This window comes from Sapajus apella, unplaced genomic scaffold (assembly GCF_009761245.1).
Source record: "Sapajus apella isolate SASKATOON/1434 unplaced genomic scaffold, GSC_monkey_1.0 scaffold122, whole genome shotgun sequence".
NCBI classification, from domain to species: domain Eukaryota; kingdom Metazoa; phylum Chordata; class Mammalia; order Primates; family Cebidae; genus Sapajus; species Sapajus apella.
In genome coordinates this window covers 361,492-378,055 of record NW_022437062.1, presented here as the reverse complement: position 1 = coordinate 378,055, position 16,564 = coordinate 361,492, and the positions used below count along the sequence as shown (strand labels likewise).

Below are 16,564 nucleotides of genomic sequence, written 5' to 3'. Positions count from 1 at the left end.
TGTTGCTAAATAAACTGGATGCTTTTCATTCTCATTCTGCTTGCCCTTTCAACTATTTTCAATAGTTCTCCACTCCCGCCTTCAGCAGCTTGCCACTTCCTCCTTCTTGCATTTTGAAACACCATCCTTTTTTTTTTTCTTCTCACCCATCTGGCACCTCTTTATCAGGTTTCTTGGCAGGTACCTTATTATCATTGCAGCTTCTAAATGTTGGTGTCCCTGTCCTTGGTCCTAAGGCTCTCTGCACAATTCTCTTGATCTCATCAAATATGAAGCTTTTATTTCATTTTATTTTTTATTTTATTTTGTTTGAGGCAGAGTCTCACTGTGTCACCCAGGCTGGAGTGCAGTGGCGCCATCTCAGCTCACTGCAACCTCTGCCTCCCATGTTCAAGTGATTCTCCTGCCTCAGCCTCCTAAGTAGCTGGGATTACAGGCATGCAGCACCACGTCCAGCTAATTTTTGTATTTTTAGTAGAGACAGGGTTTTACCATGTTGGCCAGGTTGGTTTCGAACTTCTGGCCTCAAGTGATCTGCCCACCTTGGCTTCCCAAAGTGCTGGGATTACAGGCATGAGCCACTGCGCCCAGCCACTTTTTTTTTTTTTTGTATTTTTAGTAAAGACAGGGTTTCATCACATTGGCCAGGCTGGTCTCGAACTCCTAAATATCAAGGTTTTAAGTACATCCATATGTCAATAACTTCCAAGATTATATTCTCCAATCCAGACTCTCTTCTGGGCTCAAGGCCTGTATTTCCAATTGCCTGCATGACCACCCCACTGGAATGCCTGAAAGATATGTCAGGTTTTCCAAGTTCAAAACTGAACTCTCAATCTCCCGCAGCAGAAAATGGTCACTCTACCCACACTATTATTCAAGCCTGGAGTCATCCTTTTCTGCCTTGGGACTTTGCATTTCCCCCTTTCCCCAATGAGATTAAATCCCTCTCATCCTTCTTTAATTAAGCACCCTCTCAGAAAGGTCTTCCCTAAGCCCCCAATAAAATCTAAGTTTCGCTGCTTTTCTCTCATAGAATTTTATACTTTTCCATCATAGTTTGTGTGTCTGTATGTGTGTATGTTTTGGTTTGGTTTGGTTTTTGAGACAGGATCACACTCTGTTACCCAGGGTGGAGTGCAGCTGCATGACCTCGGCTCACTGCAAACTCTGTCCCCCTCCAGGGTCACACGATCCTCATCCTCCCACCTCAGGCTCCAGGGTAGCTGGGACTATGGGAGCATGCTACGATGCCCAGCTAATTTTTGTATTTTTTGTAGAGACAAGGTTTCACCATGTTGCCCAGGCTGGTCTGGAACTCCTGGACTGAAGCGATCTGCCTGCCTCCACCTCCGAAAGTGCTGAAATTACAGGCATGAGCCACTGCACCCAGCTTTCTTCACAGTTTCACCACAATCCATAAGTATATATTTGTCTATGTGATTATTTGTTCACTGTCTGTTTCCTAAGTTGTAAACTCCAGGAGGGCAGAGCCAAGGTCAACCGTGATATTTGCTCTCCCTCACCCCCTCCTACCCACTGAGAATAGTGTTGGGTAATCAGCAGGCGCTCAATAAATGCTGGATTAAATGAATGAGCTAGTGCATTTACTGATGGAAACTACCTTGTTTATTGGGAATAGCTTTGAATCGCTATTTAAAATCTGGATCAGTGCTATTAAAATTAGCACCTCAGGTAGGTGCTTCAGGTATCTCAGCCCACAGGTGCTTTTCTTCAAGCCTCACCTGCCACTGGCACTCTCCACCTGTAACGTGCAATTTTCATCCAAATAACGTGTGGTCCTGGCAATATCCCTAACAATCCGAAACCAAATAAAGAGGATTGTGACACGGACACTAAACGTGGTCCCGTTTGCGTCCCGAACCCGGAATATGACTCTAGTGGCTCATTAGCTCCATTCAAGCCTGCAAACTGCATCACCCTCCTCCTCCGCCCAGACCTGGGGGCTCCGACACCTTTCCCTAGGGAGCTCAGGCTAGGGCCTCTGCGCGAACCTTCCGTGCAGCATGGCGGCTCCCGAAGCCCCGGCCCAGGACGGAGTCTTCCGTACAACAGGGCTGTCTACGGAGTGTGAATCTCGCCCACTTCCGCCCAGCTACCGGAAGTTGCCGTTTGAAACGGTGGCGGCAAACTTGGCCCGCAACGCGGCGGTTGCTGCCGAGCATCTTTTGAACGAGAGCGACAAGGACTGCAGGCAGGACCGGCGGGCTCCTGGGTTCGGCTCTCCCGGGGCTAGGGACTGGGCTGGATGGGAGGAAGGACGGAATGAGCTGGGAAAGGAGGATTTTCTCTTTTCCAACCCCGAGCCGGGGCCTGTCGGGTCGCGCTATCTCCAGGCCCTCCACTCGCTCCGGCCCAGTGGCCCAGCGCTGGGTAACATTCACCCTGCACCTTCCAGGTCTCAGCTGTGCCGCCTCGTTATGATGACCAGTGTGTCTAAAGCAGTGTATAGCCTGCAGCCCACCTTTGCGCTGAGCGGCGGCCAGCCCGCAGGTGAGAGTGTCCACCCCGCGCCCGGGGCACTGCGGCCCGGCCGGGGATGGTCCCGGGAAGGTGGAGATTGATTGGGTGGCGCGGGCAGAGGGAGAGCGTCCCGTCGGCCCTGACGACCTGTGAACCCCAGTAACCAAGCTATGTAGGTTTTTGATGGAAGTTACGGGAAGGGCCGTAAGGTAGGATTTTAGACCTGCTCTGATTTTTCTGCCCACATATGTACTGTATTCATCAATTAGATTCAAGTTGTTGATTATCGTACAGTGTTATTCCCATTAAGCTAGGAATCCCCTTCTAACGGGTTATTCGTCTTATTTCCAGAGTTGGGCTATATTGAGGGATTGGGTTTGTTTTCAGGGAGGAAAGAGGAGAGTCATTTGAGAAGTGGAATGCTTAGGGTTCTTCGTTCACCTTTATATCTGCACCGTGTCTCTCATTAGCACATTCTTAATACACGTTTGTTGAATGAAGTGGGAGAGAGGGGTTAGACCTAGGCAAAATACTTGAGAAACGGGCTAAGAGAGAGACGTGATTACAAACAGTTTTTAATTGCTTTGCCATCTGCTTTGTGTTGCTTTGCTTGTGGTCGAAAGTCATCTCATGGGGTCTACAGTCGGGGAGTTGTCTAATCTAGAGATTATAGTACAGAATAAGCTTCAGACGTCAGAAAACCGTTGTGGGAGATTATGGAGCAGCTATTTATGATCCCTTCCCAGATGATTCCACTCAGCTGGTGGTACATAAACCTTGGCAGGATTGAGCTCTAAAGTAAATAGGCTTTTCTCCAAAGGCTTAACGGGTTGTTTGTTGTCTTGTGTTGCCACAGAACACCTGAATGGTAATCCTTGCACCAGCAGGGACTAGGAGTTGCTGGAAGAATTGGAGCCAGGTCTCAGCTGCTGTGTCTTTCCCTTAGATGCAGTGCCCACAGTCAGTGGGCAGTGACTGGCTCTCCCAGCCAAGCTGGAAGTGTTAATCTGTTTGATTTCTGTCTGTCTTAACTTTATGATCATATGTAACTGAAACAGTTTGTTTAGGCTTCCTCCCAGGTTTTTTGGTTTTGACTTTGAGCATGGGCTGCTTGTTTTTTAAGCTTCAGCTTTTTGAATAAGTAATATATAAACATGTAAAAAAAAAAAAAGTTGGAAAACCATATACAATGATAAGCAAGTTTCCTTCCTTTCCTTGACACCAGCCATCCAGTTCCCCTCCCAGCATCTCCCATTTTTAGGAGACAACTTTGTTAAATCCTCCTAAATTTTTCCTTCAGTGCAATCCTGAGGTTTTAGCAAATAAGAATTATTGGAATCAATTCCAGTCAATGAAGAATGTTAATTTTATTTTCATTTATTTATTTATTTATTTTGAGATGGAGTTTTGCTCTTGTTGCCCAGGCTGGAGCGCAATGGCACAATCTCAGCTCACCGCAACCTCCGCCTCCCAGGTTTAAGTGATTCTCCTGCCTCAGCCTCCCAAGTAGCTGAGCTGGGATTACAGGCATGCACCACTACACCCGGCTAATTTTCTATTTTTAGTAGTTATGGGGGTTTCTCCATGTTGGCTAGGCTGATCTCGAACTCCCAACCTCAGGCGATCCACTCACCTAGGCCTCCCAAAGTGCTGGGATTACAAGCGTCAGCCACCACACCTAGCCCAAGAGTGTTAATTTTGATCAATTGACTGTTAACTCCATTTTACATATAGTAGATTTGTTATTGTTTATAACTGAATAATACTTGAGAGAGGAGATGATGATATTCCTCCAAGGTTACCTTTTACTTCAGACACCTCAGAAAGAACCCCTTTAATACCTCATTTTTACCTCATTTCTTCAATTTGATTTGATTGTAATGTCTCTTAGGTCAAGCTTAAGGGGGCCATTTTACAGTGAACAAAGCGAGAATAAGTCCAGAAAAGCCTGCATGTGAGCGTGGGGGTGCTTAACTCCACATAAATTACTTGAATTTGCTATAGAACACAAATGATAGACTGTGTGGTTGGTGGACTGGCACAAGGATAGAGGAAAATGCTCTCCTTTGGGAAAGAAGAGTGTTATGGCAGGGCCATTTCTCTGATTGTCTGGCAAGAAGATCAGATTAGAATGCCTAATAGGGAACCTCTAAACTTTAGAAGGGTAAACAAAAGGGCTGGTGGTAGAGGCAGGCAGCATGGAAGAGGAAGAGACCAGACAGATGGTTTAGACATGGTCTGTGAAACAACTCATGGAACTGTGAAGTGTTTCCTTTATTCAACAAGCAGTTATTGGGCCGCTCTTCATATGCCGGATACTCTCCTAGGTAATGGGGACACAAAGATAGAGTGGTTAGGAAGACATTCTGGTAAAAACAACAAAGTAGCCTGGCGTGGTGGCTCACGCCTGTAGTCCCAGCACTTTGGGAGGCCGAGGCGGGCAGATCACCTGAAGTGAATTTCGAGACGAACCTGACCAACACGTAGAAACCTCATCTCTACTAAAAATACAAAAATTGGCCGGGTGTTGTGGCCTGTACCTGTAATCCCAGCTACTCAGGAGGCTGAGGCAGAAGAATTGCTTGAACCCGGGAGGCAGAGGTTGTAGTGAGCCAAGATGGAGCCATTGCACTCCAGCCTGGGCAACAAGAACGAAACTCTGTCTCAAAAAAAAGTAACAGTTTAAAAAAACTCAGAGCAGCTCAGTCATGCCATAGGAGAGTGTGCAGAGTGTTTGGGGAGCTTAACAAGATGCTACAAGGATTCAGCCATGTTTTACCTGCTAACTTCCACCCTGTTCTCTGCTGGTATCCATCCCCAGGTTCACTTTTACAGCTTCCAACCTTTCAGTTCAATGAAACTTTTGGCTACCCTCAAACATTCTGTACTATCACATTTAAAGAATTTTGGTTTTTATTGCCAATTAGCCTGGAAGTCTTACTCCTTTGAATCAATCTTCACATGTTGAAATTTGCCAGAATGAAAATAAAGATTTGGCCAGGCGTGGTGGCTCACTCCTGGGAGGCCAAGGCAGGAAAATGACTTGAGCCCAGGAGTTCAAGACCAGGCTGGGCAATATAGTGAGACCTTGTCTCTATTTATTAAATTTTATTTAAAAAAATTATTTTACGGGCCGGGCGCGGTGGCTCAAGCCTGTAATCCCAGCACTTTGGGAGGCCGAGGCGGGTGGATCACGAGGTCAAGAGATCAAGACCATCCTGGTCAACATGGTGAAACCCCGTCTCTACTAAAACTACAAAAAAAAATTAGCTGGGCATGGTGGCGCGTGCCTGTAATCCCAGCTACTCAGGAGGCTGAGGCAGGAGAATTGCCTGAACCCAGGAGGCGGAGGTTGCGGTGAGCCGAGATCGCGCCATTGCACTCCAGCCTGGGTAACAAGAGCGAAACTCCGTCTCAAAAAAAAAAATAAATAAATAAATAAATAAAAATAAAAAATAAAAAAAAAATTATTTTACATGTCTGTAGTCCCAGCTATTCAGGAAGTTGAGACAGGAGAATTGTTTGAACTCAGGAGGCAGAGGTTGCAGTGAGCCAAGATCGCACCACTGTACTCCAGCCTGGGCCACCGAGTGAGACTCTGTCTCAATAAATACATAAATAATATTTTTTAAAATAAAGTAAAATAAAGATTTATGACAACTTAGAATGGGGCTCTGTTTGTTACAGGTTTGCAGTTGTTGGATCATGATGCCAGAAGTTTTACCTCTCATTTTCCTTTGCAGACACACAAACTCAGGCCACTTCTAAGAGTCTCTTACCTGTTAGGTCCAAAGAAGTTGATGTTTCCAAACAGCTTCATTCAGGAGGTCCAGAGAATGATGTTACAAAAATCACCAAACTGAGACGAGAGAATGGGTGAGAACGGATCATTAGTATGCAGTTAGAACATCTTCCTAGAAATTGGTCAATGCAAAGAATTAGAAAACAGGGTTTTGGGGAGGCTCCTGAACAACTGGCCTTTGGCCAGTGGTCCAGAGCAGTGCAGCATTGCTGAGCTCCGCCAGAACTCTGTGTTAATCTTTCTGAAGAGACACAGCCAGGGTTATGATAACAGGTGTTCTTTCCTGTTTCATCACTTGCTCTGAGTGTGTGAGTGGCAGCTCTGTGGTCATACACCAACCCTGAGGGATAGTCGTGGTGGGTGGGGACTAGTTGTTATCCTAGGTTGCTGGTCTGACCACACAGCTCAGCCCTAGTGTAGTATGTGTGTCCCCAGCCAACATTCAGTTACCAGGTGAGTGAGGTTGACATGAGATAGCCATGCCATCTTGAGAGGAGCGGCTCTGTGAGGTTGTTGGGGTAGTCGGGGGAGTGCCCCTTTGCTACTAATAAGCCTTTTCAGTAGTCTGTGCTGAAATAGTAGGCAAAGCCCCTCAGAACTCTCAAGCCTGTGCTGTTTTCCTTGTATTTCATTTCTGGTTCTTTGCTGAGACTCTCACGCTCTTTGTTCTGCCTGTTCACAACACACTTAACAACAGTACTGTCCGTCTCTGATTCATTTCTTTGTTTCTGCCCTCTTAGGCAAATGAAAGCTACTGACACCGCCACCAGAAGGAATGTCAGAAAAGGGTGAGCATCAGGGTAAATCAGCTTGGTCACTATTCTAGGGTAGTGGGTCTTTATCCTTGGTTCTGCGTCAGAATCACTAGTGGGACTTTTTTAATATGTCAGGATCTGGGCTCCATCCCAGGAACCTGAGTGGAATTTTCAGGGGTGAGGCACAGCTAGGTGTAAGAACCATTGTCAGCACAAGAATCAGTGGTGCTACTATCTTGAGTCTCAGGCAAGAGCTTTTTGGACTCCAAGACTGGACCCCTGCTGACTGGAAGTCACAGTTAGCTATGGCCCATCAACAGGAGGGTGAGCCTTCAGGAGAGGAAGGGCTGCGTGTAGTTAGTGATCTCGAGATGAAGACTCTAGTGCTGGTGGTGAAATACTGGAGAAGGATTCATCTCTCAGAGACTAGCTTGCAAATGTTGTGCTATCAAGAATAGAAATAATAAGGAGAAAAGTCTGTACAAATAGGTTTTAGTTCCAGATCTATTATTTGGGCATGTCTTAAAAGATCTGAAGACAGCTAGGCATGGTGGCTGATGCCTGTAATCTCAGCACTTTGGGAGGCCAAGGCGAGTAGATCACCTGAGGTCAGGAGTTCAAGACCAGCCTGGGGAGACATGGTGAGACCCCATTTCTACTAAAAATACAACAGTTAGCTGGGCATGGTGGCACACACCTGTAATCTTAGCTACTGGGAGGCTGAGGCAGGAGAATTTCTTGATCCTGGGAGGCAAATGTTGCAGTGAGCCCAGATCACGTCATTGCCCTCCAGCCTGGGTGACGGAGCGAGACTATGACTCAAAAAAAAAAAATTGTTTTTGAAGACAAAATACTAGCAAGAAAGACTGAGAACTTTAAGAAAACTGTAATATTGATGATATTAGAGTTTATTAGATGATAGACTAATATTAGAATATTTTATTAGATATTAGCCCAGCTACTGGGCTCAGAAATAGACATGTATTTTCTCTCTTATTATTCATAATGGTAATATTTTTAGATGTGGGTATTGTCCTAATTCTAAAAATGAGGAAACAGGGCCTCAAAGAGGTTATTCAACTCAGTGAAGGTCATACACCACTAAGTAACTGCCAGAATAAGAACATGTTTGTATAACTCCCTAGGCCATACTCTTAACCATTTTATCTTTTTATGTAAGTATAATTATTATTACAGCTGCAAACCACTAAGTAAGCAAAAATCAGAGGAAGAGCTCAAGGACAAGAACCAGCTCTTAGAAGCCGTCAACAAGCAGTTGCACCAGAAGTTGACTGAAACTCAGGTAGGAGACCCACTAGAGCTCTATTACCAGCTGCCACTGGGCTATGCGCATGGAATCCTGACAGATGGCCCCATGGGTGAGCAAACTTGTTGATGCACAGCTGCCCAAGAGCAGAAAAAAGCCAGGCCTTTGCCATGGCTGTCCAAGAGCAAGGGCAAGAAAAGGTGACCACCCCTGGGGAGTGGAACAGTTCCTGATCTGTCTGTGTGGTACTCTAATAGGGAGAGCTGAAGGACCTGACCCAGAAGGTAGAGCTGCTAGAGAAGTTTCGGGACAATTGTTTGGCAATTTTGGAGAGCAAAGGCCTCGATCCAGGTAAGAGACAGCACACAGCTAGCTGCCTTTGAAGGAATTGATGGATGTGCCCCTTCCTGGGTTGATCTTGGCAGCATGGCCTCAGTTAGACCAGTAAGTACAGGGGTTACTTAGTAAAGCCCTAAAGATTTTGGGGAGCGTCTGTTTGTTTTCATGTGATGTTGATTTTTGCCTGGACAACAGAATTTCAGATGATTGTAGAGAAAGGGTTATCTCTTTCTTACCTGAACACTTTATGCCATTCATTCAGTGCCAACAGATATGCCTTGAAAATAGATGAGAAACATTTTGTTCCTTTCAAGGGAGAACATCTTCTTGTCTCTTCCCATTTGGGAGTTATTAGTATGCTTGAAAGAAACATTTTGTTCGAACATTTTCTTCCATTCAAGCATACTAGTAACTTTTCCAAATGGGAAGAGAGAGAAAATACTATTTCAAGCATTCTTAAACCTGGCTAATCAACAGAATCACAGTGACTAAAATATGACTACTGTTCTGACCCTGTCCCCCAGAGAGCAGAATCTAACAAAGGCCGGGCTTGGTGGCTCTCACCTGTAATCCCAGCATTTTGGGAGGCCAACGTGGGCTGATCACCTGAGGTTAGGAGTTCAACACCAGCCTCACCAACATGGAGAAACCCTATCTCTATAAGAATACAAATAATTAGCCAGGGTGGCACATGTTTGTAATCCTAGCTACTCAGTAGGCTGGAGTGAGAGAGAATCGCTTGAACCTGGGAGGCGGAGGTTGCAGTGAGCCGAGGTCATGCCTTTGTACTCCAGCCTGAGCAACAAGAGCGAATCTCCATCTCAAAAAAAAAAAAAACAATCTGTAGCAAAGAGAACAGAAGAAGGAATTTCGCAAAGACTGTAAGAGGGCCTCAGACTGAGTCAGAGGGCCAGAGAATGCCCAGGAAAGGGGCCCAGACCTTTTTGTATTAAGGAATACTGACTTTGAATTTGAATGGTACTTGTTAATCTTTAGGTTACTGTTTAGGATATCTTCTTCTTCTTCTTCTTTCTTTCTTTCTTCTTCTTCTTTCTTCTTTCTTTCTTTCTTCTTTCTTTCTTCTTCTTCTTTCTTTCTTTCTTCTTTCTTCTTTCTTTCTTTCTTCTTTCTTTCTTTCTTCTTCTTTCTTTCTTTCTTCTTTCTTCTTTCTTTCTTTCTTCTTTCTTTCTTTCTTCTTCTTCTTTCTTTCTTCTTCTCCTTCTTTCTTCCTTCTTCTCCTTCTCTTTCTTCCTTCTTCTCCTTTTTGTCTTTCTTCCTTCTTCTCCTTCTTCCTTTCTTTCTTCTCCTTCTTTCTTTCTTCTTCTTCTTCTCCTTCTTTCCTCCTCCTCCTTTCTTCTCCTCCTTTCCCCTTCCTCCTCCTCCTTACTCCTCCTTTCTTCTCCTCCTCTTTCCTCCTTCTTCTTCTTCTTTCTTCGAGTTGGAGTCTCACTCCGTTGCCCAGGCTGAAGTGCAGTGGTACAATCTCGGCTTACCCAAAGTGCTAGGATTACAGACCTGAGCCACCATGCCCAGCCGAGGATATTCTTTATAGTCACCATAAATATATATGTTTTTAAATTTAACATTGTTTATTTCTTTGAGATGGGATCTCGCTATGTTGCCCAGGCTGGCCTCCAACTCCTGGGTTCAAGCAATCCTCCCGAGTAGCTGGAACTACAGGTGTGCACCACCACGCCCGACACCATAAATATTTTGCATGATTTTAATTTATTACATGCATGCACTGTTACCAAAAATAGTAATTTGTTAAGGCCTGAAAGGCTCTTTAAAATAGCTTTGTGAACTGTAAACAAAACAAAAAAATCCAACCTACACATTTCCTTTGGACAAATTTTCCACTGACCTAAGGAGAAAGCATACTGAGTTTTTGGCCATATCCAAACCTAGATTGAAAGGAGATAAAATACATTTCTATAGGGCAGGTGTGGGTGACCCTGCCAAGGTGAAAACTTGGGAGAAAGTCCAGGATCAGACACTTAGAGAAATTCCCCTCATGAATATTCCTGTGCTTGTCTATGGAGGGTTTTTATTTTCTTTTGTTTAACATGTGTAGTTCCCTAAGTGAAGTTGACTTTGTTGTATTCATCAGCTTTAGGTAGTGAGACCCTGGCATCACAAGAATCCGCTACTGATCACACGGACTCTATGGTGAGGGCATGGGTGTGAAAGGGCACAAGGGCTGAGTGACTGTGGGGCTCTGTAAACCTAAGAAGGTTTCTGCTATATGTTCCGCAAACCCTAAGAAACAGCCTTTGATTATCTGTGGTGGTAGAAAAGAAAAATGGGACATGTACTCAAAACAGCATATTTTACTCAAAAGGTAGCTTTGTGCTTGCAAATATGAGTGAGTCTGAATTGAAAATTTGAAACACATAATAGGTAAATATGTAGAGAGAGCTTTCTGGTTCCTCTGTTCTACACTTTACCAAATTTCTCCCCTGACCCCTTTGCTGAGAACTGTATGGAAGGGATGTTAGCCATGATCTAATGCAACTCTGGTTTTATATGAAGATTTGTTTACTACCTTGTACTTTTCTCTTAGTTGCTGTTAGAAAATTTGAAAGAGGAGCTGAAGCTTTTTAACTCAACAGCCAAAAAGCAGATGGAGGAGTTACAGGTAAGAGGCAGACATCACCCTGACAATTTCCTACCATGATAGATAGATTTATGGTGGGGTCTTTCCTGTTTTTCTATTATTTTTAATAAGCTTTCTAAATAATTTAGGTTTATAGGAAAGTTACAAAGTTAATACAGAAAATTTACTCTAATAGTAAAATTTTTTAAAATTTCTAACTTTTTTTCTTCTTTTTTTTTTTTTGTTTACGAGATCTAATCAGCATAATGTCATCAATTAATTTCTAACTTTTAAGTTCAGGGGGTACATGTGCAGGGTATGCAAGTTTGTGTGCGTTTTCTTCCTGTGCATTGTGGTTTGCTGCACAGATCATCCCATCATCTAGGTATTGAGCCCAGCCTCCATGAGCTATCCTTCTTGATGTGCTCCCTCCCCGCACCCCCAGTAGTAACATCTTACATTATCCTCTACCTTTGTCAAAACTAAAAAATCAGCCAGGCATGGTAGCGCACGCCTGTAATCCCAGCACTTTGGGAGGCTGAGGTGGAAAGATTACTTGAAGCCAGGAGTTTGAGACCAGCCTGGGAAACATAGCAAGACCCCATCTTTACAAAATAAAATTTAGAAAATAGCCATATGTGGTGGCACATACCTGTAGTCCCAGCTGCTCAGGAGGCTGAGGCGAGAGGACCACTTGGGCCCAGGAGGGCAAGGCTATGGTGAGCTGTGATCATGCCACTGCACTCCAGCCTGGGTGACAGCAAGACTCTGTCTCTAAAAATAGAAACCTTTTTTATTTTTATTTTTTTTAAAAAGACCAACATCAGTACATTACTGTTAACTATATTCCAAGTCTTCTTTACCAGTTTTTTCCACTATTTTTTTTTTCTGTTACTGAGGCCTCTTAGAAATGTTCACATCGCCAAGGCACGAGTCAATGTGTAACACAGTAGGTTGCTCAGAGTTGAGAATGGAGACCTATATGAAATCCATTCTATGGAAACTTGATTAACTCAAGAAGAAGACCTGTAGTAAGAAACACAGATTCTTTGGTCTGCACTGCTTCGGATTGCTTGGATGAATCATGGATATTGTACCAAACCTAGAGGATTTCGTTGCTCCGGTTTAGATACAGGAGTCTAGGCCTTCTCTACTACTAGAGGGACAATTCCTAAAACCAATACACAGAAACAAAATCTAAAATAGAAGATACAGTCTTTGTTGATATTCCAGTGGTCTTCCTCAGTGGAATAGAACCATAATGTTCTGGTGTGGGTATTGTGTTTCCTGTTAGTCAAGAGTTTTGTGTATGTGTTGTTTTCTTTTGGAATGTCTTTCCATGCAGGCCTTAAAGGTAAAGTTGGAGATGAAAGAAGACAGAGTCCGATTCCTAGAACAGCGAACCATATATAACAATCAAGTAAATGATTTAACAGCAGCCCTTAAGGAAATGGAACAGCTATTAGAAATGTAAGAAGAAGCAAGTGGCCAGATGGCTCCCTCTTGGGCATAAACTCTCAGAGGAAGCCACTTAGGACATCTTCTTGGCCATGATCTTCTGGGACTCACCATCTCCAGAATGAAAACAGTTTCTACACTAGAATTAAGTACAGTTTGTGCTGAAATGACCATCCCTCATTTAAGCAAGTTTTCTCAACCTTCAGGTGGGTCAGCCCTCCTGAGCCTCACAGGTGGATAATTGAGGCCTATAAGAGTTGGGGCACCTAGGAGTTTGGATTGACCTTCTAGGCAACCACCTGATTCCAGCACACGATTAGAATTGGGAGACTACTAACCACCAACAACCAGAGGATCTAAAACGTCACATTCAGATTTTCGGGAAGAAAATCTTCATTACAGTAGAGCACAAGTGTTCCATGGGAGACATCATTGAGCCATGCTGTCCCCTTCTAACCTGGAACACATTCTGTCTAATCCTGGTTGGGGTCTGTGCCTCCTTATTAATTTATGAACTTGAAGTTGCTTGAAGTGTTTTGGGTTTAACAAATGGGGTGAAAGTATCGGTAGTAATAACACCTACGTGAAATAATACACCTTGGAGCTTTCTAAATATAAATTACTTCCTTTTTTTTTTTAAGTGCTACTTAAAAAATAAATACTTCTATAAATATTGTGACTCTAATACTGAGGAATGAAAATAGCCTTTTAACCTATATATGTCAGTTGATCATTATAGAACTAAGTTAATAAGTCCAAGATATTCTGACTTAATCTAGAATATTTTTCTTCTATGCTTTAAGAGCCCTGTGGCTAGTCCCCCTGTTTCCCAGGAGCATTGGCTAGTCTCCTGAGCGCGTTGCCCATTTGTTGCAGTGGTTTCACCAGGTCTGTGGTCACTTGCTGCCTGTGTTCTCCCTGTACTTTTTTTTTTTTCTTTTTATTCATTTTCTTCTTCTTTTTTTTTTTTTATAGCAACTCCTGAGACCAGAGTCTTTTGTTTGTTTGTTTGTTTGTTTTCCTTCAGACAGAGTCTCACTTATTCTGTCACCCAGGCTGGAGTACAAGTGGCGCTATATCCTCTCACTACAACCTCTGCTGCCTGGGCTCAGGGGATTCTCTTGCCTCAGCCTCCTGAGTAGCTGGGATTACAGGCACCTCCCCTACCATGCCTAGCTAATTTTTGTTTTTTAGGAAAGATGGGGTTTCACCATGTTGGCCAGGCTCATCTCTAACTCCTGATGTCAAGCGATCTGCCTGCCTCAGCCTCCCAAAGTGCTGGGATTATAGGTGTGTGCTGCCACACCCAGCCATTTTTGTATTTTTAGTAGAAACGGGCTTTTGCCATGTTGGCCAGGCTGGTCTTGAAGTTCTGACCTCAAGTGATCCGCCCTCCTTGGCCTACCAGAATGCTGGGATTACAGGCATGAGCCACTGCGCCCAGCTCTCTCCACTCTTAAGCATGGTTATCTGCCTGCTGTTTGCTTTGCACAGCCAGTCTTAGGCTTGGTCCCATTGATCCTTTAGTTCATGGCCTGAAGTCCATGACAGGCCTCCCCACTGGTTTACCAAAGGGATGGCCAAATTTTTTCTTAATTAAACTAGACTGATTTTGGCTTTGGCCATCTCCGGTTCCTTCTGCACCTCTTAATTTCTTCACCAAACCCTCCCACCCCCATCCTTCAGCATCTTTAAGGCTGCGTAGAGCCACACAGTGAAGCCAATAACACCCCAACCCAAGCTAAAGGACCAAAATTGTTTGCCTTCCCACACAGACCTTCACAAAGTTGGTTATGTCTTGAATGTTTTGAGCCTATCTACTAAAAACTGGTCTTTGGCCAATTCTCTCAAACTAAGTTTATACCAGTAAAACTGGTATGAACAGGCCAGGTGGTGATTCATGCCTGTAATCACAGCACTTTGGGAGGCCGAGGTGGGCAGATCAGGAGGTCAAGAGTTCAAGACCAGCCTGGCCAATATGGTGAAACCCTGTCTCTACTAAAAATACAAAAAATAACTGGGCATGGCAGCAGGCACCTGTAGTCCCAGCTATTCAGGAGGCCGAGGCAGGAGAATCGCTTGAACCTGAGAGGCAGAGATTGCAGTGAGCCGAGATTACGCCATTGCACTCCAGCCTGGGCAACAGAGCAAGACGTCGTCTTAAAAAACAAAATTAAAACCTGGTGTGAACAAACTTAAGTTCATGCCAATAATACCTGTCTTGCTGGGTTATTATAAAACAGAATTATGTCCAGCACCTAACCCAGTGCCTGACAAAGGTACTCAAATCCTGCTGGTGATATTACTAAAGTTTAAAACTTACCCTGGGAAAAGATTCCCTTCATAACCTTGCCCCCAACTTCTATTCCAGTGTCTCCTCCCCACCTCAAAACACAGTCACTGGTCTTGCCATGCCTTTGCAGACCTCAGATACTCAACTTCCTTCTGACCTGGAACTCTCAAATTTGACTCTTAAGCTTAAATTACAACCATCTTAAAACAGCCAAAAACCCTACCCTCTAGCTACAATATACACTATATTCACAGTCAAAAATATCAAGAATCTGTTTAGCATTTATTTCTCTGCCAATCTGGCTTTAAGGTACACAGAAACACTAATGTGATGTAACTACAGTAGGCAAAGTCATCCAAAATAGAAATTACCAGGGACTGAGCAGGAAGGGAGGGGAGTTTCTCTTTGGCATGATAAAAAAGTTCCTGGAAATGGAAAGTGTTGGTTGTGCATATACCTAATGCCACTGAATTATACACCTAAAAATGGTTGAGGCCGGGTGCGGTGGCTCCCTGTAATCATAGCACTTTGAGGCCAAGACGGGTGGATCACCTGAGGTCAGGAGTTTGAGACCAGCTTGGCCAACATGGCGAAACCCCATCTCTACTGAAAATAGAAAAATTAGCCAGGCATGGTGGCACATGCCTGTAGTCCCAGCTGCTTGGGAGACTGAAGCAGGAGAATCGCTTGAACCCAGGAGGTGGAGATTGCAGTGAGCTGAGATCATACCACTGGACTCCAGCCTGGGTGACAGAGTGAGGCTCCGTCTCAAAAAAAAAACAGGTTGAAATGGCAGACTTTAACCACAGCTTTTTAAAAAATTGATGCTTAAAGTGCACTAACCTTAAGTGTACAAGTTCATGAATTACTGTCGCTACTGTGAAAGTGAGCACTACTCTGACAAAATCCCCATTCATTAGTATTGTCCTTTCACAAATTTCATAAAAATGGACTTAGTGTACTTTTTTTGTGAGAGATTCTCTGTCATCCAGGCTGGAGTGAAGTCGTGCTATCTTGGGTCACTGCACCCTTGACCTCCTGAGCTCAAGAGATCCCCCTGCCTCAGCCCCCACAAGTAGCTGGGACTACAGGCACATGCCACCATGCCCAGCTAATTTTGGTATTTTTTTGTAGAGAAGAGTTCTCTCCACGTTGCCCAGGCTGGTCTCAAACTCAATTCATGCCATCCACCCACCTCAGCTTCCCAAAGTGCTAGAATTACAGGGCATGAGCAACCAAGCACAGCTCCTTTTTTTGTTGTTTGTTTGTTTGTTTTTGTTTTTGTTTTGAGACGGAGTTTTGCTGTTGTTGCCCAGGCTGGAGTGCAATGGCGCAATCTTGGCTCACCGCAACCTCCGCCTCCTGGGTTCAAGCAATCCTCTGGCCTCAGCCTCCCGAGTAGCTGGGACTAGAGGCATGCACCATCATGCCCAGCTAATTTTTGTATTTTTTTAGTAGAGACGGGGTTTCACCTTGTTGACCAGGATGGTCTCGATCTCTTGACCTCGTGATCCACCCGCCTCGGCCTCCCAAAGTGCTGGGATTACAGGCTTGAGCCACCGCGCCCGGC

General features: G+C 44.3%; 1 protein-coding gene across 4 annotated transcripts; it reads left to right on the top strand.

Moving 5' to 3' along the window:
• The first annotated feature begins 1,908 nt into the window (after positions 1-1,908).
• On the top strand, positions 1,909-13,417 carry KNSTRN (kinetochore localized astrin (SPAG5) binding protein). Of its 4 annotated transcripts, none has more exons than XM_032261152.1 (9): positions 1,914-2,236; positions 2,420-2,514; positions 6,228-6,360; positions 7,027-7,074; positions 8,239-8,344; positions 8,566-8,659; positions 10,758-10,816; positions 11,211-11,285; positions 12,589-13,417. In XM_032261152.1, the coding sequence occupies exons 1-9, from the start codon at positions 2,028-2,030 to the stop codon at positions 12,715-12,717; spliced, it is 948 nt and encodes a 315-aa protein (XP_032117043.1). In that variant the 5' UTR covers positions 1,914-2,027; the 3' UTR covers positions 12,718-13,417. The 4 variants fall into 4 exon arrangements, with proteins under 4 accessions (XP_032117047.1, XP_032117043.1, XP_032117046.1 ...); XM_032261155.1 differs by having other exon boundaries at positions 2,013-2,215; XM_032261153.1 differs by having other exon boundaries at positions 2,013-2,224.
• The last annotated feature ends 3,147 nt before the right edge of the window (positions 13,418-16,564 follow it).

Bases quoted from the DNA above. Each gene is read 5' to 3' on its own strand.
- KNSTRN (XM_032261152.1), top strand. From the start codon at position 2,028: ATGGCGGCTCCCGAAGCCCCGGCCCAGGACGGAGTCTTCCGTACAACA. The intron at 6,361-7,026 runs GTGAGAACGGAT...CTGCCCTCTTAG, and splicing joins AAACTGAGACGAGAGAATGG to GCAAATGAAAGCTACTGACA. The intron at 11,286-12,588 runs GTAAGAGGCAGA...CTTTCCATGCAG, and splicing joins AGCAGATGGAGGAGTTACAG to GCCTTAAAGGTAAAGTTGGA.